This window comes from Lactuca saligna, chromosome 4 (genome assembly GCF_052625555.1).
Source record: "Lactuca saligna cultivar CGN05327 chromosome 4, ASM5262555v1, whole genome shotgun sequence".
Lineage (NCBI taxonomy): Eukaryota > Viridiplantae > Streptophyta > Magnoliopsida > Asterales > Asteraceae > Lactuca > Lactuca saligna.
The window spans coordinates 210,064,432-210,073,721 of record NC_136420.1 but is presented as its reverse complement, the minus strand read 5'-3'; the positions used below and the strand labels follow the sequence as shown (position 1 = coordinate 210,073,721).

The window sequence follows — 9,290 nt, the reverse complement described above, 5'->3', positions numbered from 1 at the left end:
TACATCAATCCTTAACTATTTATTAAACATTTTGTTATTTAGTTTTAATTTTGTTCAATTTAATGCATATTTAATAGAAAAGAACAAAAAGAAAATGTTAAATATTAAATGATTTCAAGAATAAATATCAATTTGAAATTTGAAATAGTTTCATTTTAACATTTGAACATGTATCTTTGTTATAAATATTCATTGATTTTGTTATAAATTTTAATCAAATTATTATTATTATTATGGAATTTCTTCAAAATTAACTTATTATTATGGAATTTCTTCAAAATTAACTTCTATACAAGTTACCCAATTCACGTAGTCCCACGGTACACTTCGCATAACCCACTTCTAAGGACTTTTTATAAGTCATTTCCTTTTTAACTTTAAATCAACATTTCTAAATAATTTCAAATTTGGTCCTTTGACTTTGCGTGGAGTCGATATTTCTGCAAATTAACTAAAACATGAAATATAACTAGCAAGAAATCACACGCCAATCATTGTTGGTTTGGTTCGGATAGATGGGGAGATAATCTTTATGCCAAGTGATTTCGTGTGTGTTGTTAATAAGACACCCTTTATACATTTCATTGTTACTTTTATAAAAAATCAATCTATAATCATCTATTTATAATCAGTTTTTTCGGAAAACAATGCAATTTCAACCAATAAAAATATTTTAAAAATTAATTAGGGTGTCTATATGGTAAAATAGAATGTCTTTTTAGCCAACCCCTTCATCATCATCATTTGAGCACCAAAGAAATGTTTTCTTTATAATTTTCTATATTTTTATACTTCATTTTTGTTACAATGTAATTTTCAATGTTTGTCAAACATAAAAGTTTTGGCAACCCCAACAAGATAACATGGCTCCAGCCCTAAAGAGTATCATGTGGCAGATAAATTAGTATTAGAAAGCTAGAACAGTAATCAAAAATATATAATTAAGATAAAACTTCAAAAATAGTTCCTGTGGTTTTCGAAAATATCAAGTTTAGTCCCTAAGTTCAAAAAAACTCATAGATGGTCCTTATGGTTTCAAAACTTTTAATGTTTAGTCCTTCCACCTAATTCCGTCAGCTTTCTACCGTTAAGTGAGGGGTATTTTCGTCATTTCAATATCCGGGGACCATTTATGAGGTTTTCTCTTATTATCTTAATTTTTTATATAAAAAATGAAAGAAATTTGATCTTTCTCTCTCTCTCTCTTTCTCCCTCTCTCTCCCCCTATTGCTTTGAGACTTGTACATTACGTATTCTTATAGCTTCATCTTCCCCAAAAAGCCAAACCAACTTTGACCTTGAATAATCATCGTATCCATCAGATTGGGCAAGAAACAGACAAACGAAAGGCAGATCGATGGGAGGTCCGATGCGGCTGGGAAATCACGAGGAGGGAAAAGGGTGTACGTTGAGACCGATAACCCATTGTTGGTTTACGCCTTTTCTTCATTGATCGGGAAAGGGAAGAAGGAACACGAATGGAAGCAGTCAAAATGGTGGTATGATGGTTAAATAGATCACAAGAAGGGAGTCGATCTTTAGCAAACTCCCCTTGGCTTTTCTCTCATCGTCGGCGATCACAAATCGAGGGGAATAGGAAACACTAGATCGAATGGAGAAAGAAGAATGGAAGTAGAGGTGGTTCGGTGAGGGGTTTGGACAATCGCCAAAATGAAGGAAGAAAACGAAGGCAACTTATGATGTTGGGTGACTGTTATAGCAAGGGGGTTGCTCCGTTGGCCTCCTTGGTCGTTCCTTCTCTGTTCCACTGGAAAAACACGAAGGAGGAAGGGAAGGAAACAACGAAGTAGCAGCGGAGGGAAGCAGCGATCCTCAGGGGTGTTTGGTTGTTTTCGATCAACAGGAGGAGAGGTGGAGGAGGGCTGTCCCCATTTCGTCTTCTGGCTGCTCCAGTGACTAAAACGAAGAACCTGTTTCTTGATTTTATGAATGATTTCATTGGGGTTGCTAATCGATTTCATGTCTGCTCCGGTGAGTAAAACGTAGAACCCGTTTCTTGGTGAACTTTTAGGGAGGAAGAGAAGGATGGGATGGGGATCGGAGTGTTTACCAGAGGAACCGGTGGTAGAATTTGGTGGTGACAAACGGTGAGGAATGATGTGATGGTGGTTGCAACGAAGAATGATTTGATTCACGAGAGAGAGAGAGAGAGAGAGAGAGAGAGAGAGATGTTTAATATTAAATAATTATACTTATTTTTCTTGTTTTTTTTAAAAAAAAATTAAGAGCAAAACTTCATAAATAGTTTATATGGTTGTGAAATGACAGAAATGTCATTCACTTAACGGCTAAATGTTAACGGAGTTAGCGAAAATGATCACTTGTTAAAAGTTTTGAAATCATAGAGACCATCTGTGAGGTTTTTGGAACTTAAGGACTAAACTTGATATTTTTAGAAATCACAGGAATCATTTTTGAAGTTTTAATGAGTCCACTTCTTGGGAAAAAACCACATTGTTGGGCTCATGCCCTAGGTTTGTTGGTTGTCATTCACCTAGGGATCAACTGGAGCTACACGGCTACACCTTATGGACTCATTGTAGTGTGAATTAGCATGTATATATTTTCATCATTTAAAATTTGCTAGAGACCATGCATATACACCGATAAAATTAGTTTACTTTTACATAGTAGCACCAGCTAGACCAGGTGAACAAGCCCTCTCTATCAAACATGTCGGAGTCCCTTGTTGGCTAGTCACATCTCAATCACTTGTTGGAGTCTATTTCTTTTTTTCCTTTTTTTTCTTAAAGGCTCAGATAAATCTATGAAATTGTATATCCTATATCAATTAACTAGCATCGTAGCTAATTGATATAAAATATGTAGATCCATATATATTTCTCTTGGAAAAAAATATCGACTATATATATCAAGGTAACCGAGCCGGTGTGTAATGCTTAAGGGGTTGAACACATATATCCTTGTATCCTAATCAAACTAACAAAACAAATGCAATAAATATCAATTGTCGAAAGTACATTCCTTTTGCATGCATGACCATTCTAGGGACATCCTTTTGGTTCTATATATCGAGCAGAAAAATGCAGATATAGATATATTTTGTTACTCCAGAAATACATCATGACCTCAATCTTATTATCTTACCCTTTATACTTCCTAATGATTTTTGAATCGCATCTATCAATTAATTCGCTTGAGTTTTGTTCTCAGCTTCATCAACATAACATGATTAGAAAACGGAAAAACTGATAAGTGGTGATAAAGCATGCATCTTAAGAGCTAAAGTATCTTGATAAATCTTGTGCTTTTATGCCACATCCAAGATTCCGATGGGGATTTGGGCAATGGTGGAACAAGAAGAGCCTTCCTACAGAGACCAAAGGGCCAGCCCTCACAATGACAAAGCTCTCGCATGATAGATCGCCTCTTTCTATACGGTGGGAACTCGATACTACTCATGCTGGAACATCGAGAAAGATTGGTCTTTACAGACATGAATGCTTGTGCTGCAGTCATAGAGCTTGAACAGCGAGAAAGATGACTACAAGTAGAGTAGAATTCATCTTTTTCTTCAGCATCACTTTCATATGCATGCTGTATTTCGTTTCTAGGTGGAAATACTTCAGTCGGTGAGAAACCCCATATGAAGCTATCCACCGAAAGTCCGAGCTTTCTCTTTGACTTTGCTTCCATGTATTTACTTAGAACCGCCGAAACAAAAACCTGAGGGAAAAATCATACGCATACAAACATGATATATATACAAATTGAAGCGAGAAGGATACATATATATCATTCAAATGGGTAGAGGAACATTACTTCTTGTTCATCGTCGTAATTGCTGACATCATCATCTTCTTCTTCATATCGTTCGAGGGTTTGAGAAGAAAGTTCTCTGCAAAAGGTATAGCAGGTCACAAGGGCGTCCTTAAGGAACTTGCATCGCTTGGAGGGGTTGGGTGGTTCTTCATGATGAAACAAACTCATGATTAAAAGGGAGGCATGCATGGTATTAAGATATGTTTATAGACCAAGTATATATATATACTAGTATTAGTATTCAAATTGGGATGATAGTAGCTAGTTCAATAGAAATCGATCGCAGGGGTTATTGTCCTCATTCTTTGGGTTGAAGACAAAGTAAAGATACTTTTACATAATTTGAATCTTTTAATCCAACATCATACGATCCTTTGACAAGTATCATATACCAAATCGACGGCAACAGGTTGTCTCTTAATGTTCTTGGTTTGTGATCTTTGTGCTTCTACTATGCTTAGTGCTTCGAGTTGTTTAAGTTTTTACTTTAATCTTAAGTGATGGTAACTGTGACATGCCACCAAACTCTGATTACTACTTAAAGTAAAACTTATAATATAAAGAACACCCCTCATCTCTCTTTTCTATAAAACATATCATTTTGGTAAATGTTGAATTATAAAATAAAAATAAAATATTAAACACTAACACGCATACCTTCGCCCCTTCGCAGAAAATGTGAGTATAGTAAATCACAAGAATATGATGTCATGATTAGTACATCAAATTATTTATGGATTATTACCTTATTCAAAAAGAAATTAATATATGAATTATCACCTTATTCCTACATTAGCAATCATGAAAAAAAATGTTGATTTATAAAAAGAACAATTATTGATGTGTTTTTTCATATTCTTATTGCCAATATGATTAGAGTATCTTGGTTCAATTTGCTATCAAATGTATAATTACAAATTAATACAGTAAAAAGCAATATACAAACAAAAAAAGCAAGAGAAGGAAATATAAAGGAAGCTTTAAAAAAAATTAAGAACTTGGAGAAAGAGCAAAATAATATTTCAATATATTAGCCAAATTTTATAAAACTCATTATAGATTGGCTTTTTGGTCTAACCAACACCAGATATTTTTTTTGTTACCGAAAGTTTGTTTATTTTTTTCTAAACCTTTTATATATATATATATATATATATATATATATATATATATATATATATATATATATATATATATATATACATTACAGCCCCACCTAAGCTTAGGTACTAAACTTCTAAAATATATATACCTAGTTTGGTTTCACTTGGTAAATATATCATTCTCCATAACATTTCTTTCTTTCATTATCGTTTTATCATCTCCGTTTTCTTTCATCAATTGTCGTTTATTACTTAATCCAAGTGAACATTACTAAACCCTAAACCTAAACCTAAACCCTAAATTTAAACCCTAAACACTAAAGCTAAACCCTAAACCCTAAATTTAAATCCTAAACACTAAACCCTAAACCCTAACCCTAAACCCTAAACCTTAAACCCTAAACATAAACCTAAACCCTAAACCCTAAACCCTAAACCATATTGTATCGATCTTGAATTTACATCTTGAAGTATTAATCGTGAGTCCATTAACCGTAATTTTTATATAGTAAAACAATGTATTTTCATGAGGTTTAGTACCTAAGCTTAGGTGGGGCTGTAATGTATATTCCCTTTTTCCATATATATATATATATATATATATATATATATATATATATATATATATATATATATATATAAGTATGTTCAAATGAGAACATTTATTTAGTTTGAGAATATTTGAGAACAATTTTAAAAAATACGGAAGACGTCTTTTAAGTTTTAATGAAATTTAACATAAAGATTATTTGTGATTTGTTTTTCATTCACATAACAACTGACACCCCACTTCGATCTCCGCCCGCCCAACACTGCCTCCTTCCGCTTTATCAGTCGGAGCTTCCTCCCTGCCTTCAGGTTTCCATTTTACCACCCAATTCTCTTCGTTTTCCTTGTTCTTATTCCTTCTATATATGTAGTTCATGTAATGTAGTTCTTATAACTTGATAATTTTCTAGATCGAATCAGCAGATCAAGGATTTGACGGTTTGTGTTTGCGGTTTTTGATTGTTTGATAATTCATCGCTTCCATGAAACATGTACAAATCATTTGCAAATGATAATTAACTACATATCAAAAGTAATTCTCTTGTGCATAGGACCAGGTGGTTCTGAAGGTTTATTTGCTCAAAAAACTCTTGAGATCACAGATGATGTTCTTGCAACCTATAAAAATCAAGGTAATTTTATAGCAAACACAATTTTGGTAAATAAATAGTTTCATTCTTTGTTTATATCATATTGATTTTTAAGAAATTGGTGTCTCACCTAGTGAAACAAATAGCGCCCACCAGGTGTTTGACAAAATGTCACAAAGGAACATATTTGTTATTAATATCTAAATACAACCCTTGTTGTTAACATTAGTTATTTTACTTTTATAAGGCAGTAGAACTGAAAATTATTGTAACATGTCTTCTACAAGTAAGATAGATGTAACTTATAGAGCTTAATGGGTTAAGTTGGCAACTTAACCCTAATAAGTGTAAAAGTGATATTTTATTTGAAAATTTTTAACTTTGAACCCTCATTAAGCCAAACATTAAGGCCCTTAGGTTAAATTGAATTTCACATATCTATATCCAAATAAGTAACCAACAATTATGTTAAAAGTGATAAACTTAAGGATGAACCATTAATTCCTTAATAGAACACCAAAAATGATTTATAAGATATTATGATCAATTTTCCCAAATCTGTCCTCCAACTTCTAAAATCCGTGCAAGTCAATACAAACATCTAAAAATCACGAGACTAAGTTTTCTAGAAATCTTAGTGTGTCTACTTTCTTCAAACTTTGAATCATATTTCAAAATTCCAAATCCTTGAGGGGTAAAACTGGCAATCTTCTCAGGCTGGTCTATGCTGTCACAGATTTCCTGCACTGTCTCCAAAAAATCATAGAAAATTCATCATAACTCCAAATACCAAAATTCAAAAGCCTATAGTTAGATATTGATGTATAGTTTCCAACATATAAAGGGATTGATTTAATTCTTAGCAGATTGATACAATTTATTCCAAGAGTGTTAAGTGGTCCAGAAAGTGTCAACTAAAAGTTACCAACTTGTAAAATTAATATAAAATAAGCTAAAAATCATTAGAATGAGATCTTTATATTTCTGAAAAGATAAAAGGGGAAAATTTACCAATATAATTTTATCAAAATTTAATAATAGGTTGAAAGGTAAGAAAACATATCCCAACCAGAGGACTACGATCAAAGAGAAAATAAGGAAATATGTACATAAGTTTTATAAGATTAATAAAACAAACACAAGCTAAATAATGTTATAATTTTTGTGTAGGTTCTTGGAAAGGAAAGGATCCATCTTGCTCATGCTAGCTAATTTTCAAGATCAAGGAGGTGAGTACTAACTCTCCTATTATGTAGACATTACTTGTTTTATATTATTGTTCACAAATACCCTAATAACATTTGATTATGTGTATCTAATCACATATGATTTATGTGGCTAAGATTCTTTTTCGCGTTCTCGATTCAATAATTGTTTTTTTCACTTTAATCATATGTGATTAAATACATTTAATTAGATGTGATTATATGTTTCTAATCACATATGATTTTATTTGAAAAAAAAAAACAATTCTATCTATTTAAATCATATGTGATTAGATACATACAATCACATGTAATTATATACACGATAACAAATATCGAACCAAGAACGCTAAAACAAATCTTTATCCAAATTAATCATATGTGGCTAAACACATATAATCGCATGTGATTATATGAATCTAATCGCATGTGATTTATGTAGACATAATTCATTTTTGTTTTGTCGATTTAATAGTTCTCATGTAATTTATCATATGTTATTATATGTATAATCGTATGTGATTAAGTACATGAGCACAACTATTGAATCGAGAAGGAAAAAATAAATCTTGTCGACCTCAAATCATCTGTGATTATCTGCATATACTCACATGTGATTAATTACACAAAAGCAATTATTCAGTCGAAACCGCAAAAATAAATATTGTCTACATAAATCATATCTGATTAAATACATATAATCACATGTGATTATACGTATATGATCATATATGATTTATGTGGATGAGATTCATTGTCACATTCTCGATTCAATAATTGTTCTTTGTCCACTGTAACCATATGTGATTAAATAAATATAATCATATGTGATTAAATGTATCTAATCACATATGATTTATACATAAAAAAATAATGATGTCTATATAAATCATATGTGATTAGATACATATAATCACATATGATTATATACACAAGAACAACTATTGAATCGAGAACACAAAGATAAATATTGTCCACATATATCATATGTGATTAAATGTAACATCTGGATTCTCAGATATATTATTTATTCATTTAATTTTTGGAGTTTGTGGAGGAACTCGGCGAGTTGGCGCCAAGACTCGCCGAGTAGGGACGCGGATGTTCATACTAGTTCATGTCCGGACTCGGTGAGTCCACGCTGTTTGGTGAAGCCCTAATTTCCAGGGATTGGGACCAATTTAAAGGCCCTTATGGTCGTCCATTGTGGCTACTACCCCCCCTCCCCCCCAAGAGAGTCTCAGATCGTTTGAGAAGCAAGGAGTGACCATTGTTGATCTTTGTGGTGTCATTTAGTAAGAAGAAGGAGGTTCTAGCCAAGGGAAAGCAAATGAGGTTGCTATTCTAAGGACTAAAAGCTAAGATCATTCATTTGAGGTATTATTTCGACTCTTCTTCTGTTTTGGGAAGGATATGTGGTTTTAGGGTTTCTTGTACCCTTGACTAAGTTGATTTGAGGTCCAAATAGTCCCTTCTAGAGATGAGGCTTTCTACCTGGACCCACAGAGGTCCATAGAGCCTTATTCTTCAAGCTTTATGAAGAACAATGGAGGTCATGACCTTGGGTTAAGGTATTTGGGACAAATTCACCATTTAATGCCTATTGGTTGAGTTATAAGCATCACGATTCAGACTTTATGTGACATTTATGCTTGGGAAGGCCAGATCTACGGATTAGGGGCATAGATCTGACCACATAAGGTCAATAGAGTCTGTGCATGGCATGAACTCACCGAGTTGTTCTTGAGACTCGACGAGTAGGGTCAAGGTCCACGCAGATCACTCAGTGAGTAGACTTGCTGAGTCGGGGGATAACTCAGTGAGTCAGAAGGGGGTTAAAAGACTGGAGTTCAAGGCGGTACTCGTCGAGTTGTTCTTGAGACTCAGCGAGTTGAGTCGGGGTAGCCCCGCGATTCACGCCAGGTGTGACTCGTCGAGCATAGGGTAGGAGTCGACGTATCAAGCGGGGCAGAGAGTTAGTGGACATGTGTGTACTCGCCGAGTCACCGGAGTGCACTCGGCGAGTTGGGTCAAAATTG

The 9,290-nt window shown here is 33.5% G+C and overlaps 1 protein-coding gene across 1 annotated transcript; it reads right to left on the bottom strand.

Moving 5' to 3' along the window:
* Window positions 1–2,956: 2,956 nt before the first annotated feature.
* Window positions 2,957–4,199, bottom strand: LOC145039012 (uncharacterized). The gene is made up of 2 exons (XM_078987175.1): window positions 3,805–4,199; window positions 2,957–3,708 (listed from the first exon to the last, which is right to left on the bottom strand). The coding sequence occupies exons 1-2, from the start codon at window positions 3,991–3,993 to the stop codon at window positions 3,265–3,267; spliced, it is 633 nt and encodes a 210-aa protein (XP_078843301.1). The 5' UTR covers window positions 3,994–4,199; the 3' UTR covers window positions 2,957–3,264.
* Window positions 4,200–9,290: the final 5,091 nt, after the last annotated feature.

What these genes read in the sequence shown, in the direction of transcription:
- LOC145039012 (XM_078987175.1), bottom strand. Translation starts at nt 3,993, where the DNA reads ATGCATGCCTCCCTTTTAATCATGAGTTTGTTTCATCATGAAGAACCA. An exon ending in ATTACGACGATGAACAAGAA is followed by an intron (nt 3,709 to 3,804) that starts GTAATGTTCCTC and finishes TTTTTCCCTCAG; the next exon opens with GTTTTTGTTTCGGCGGTTCT.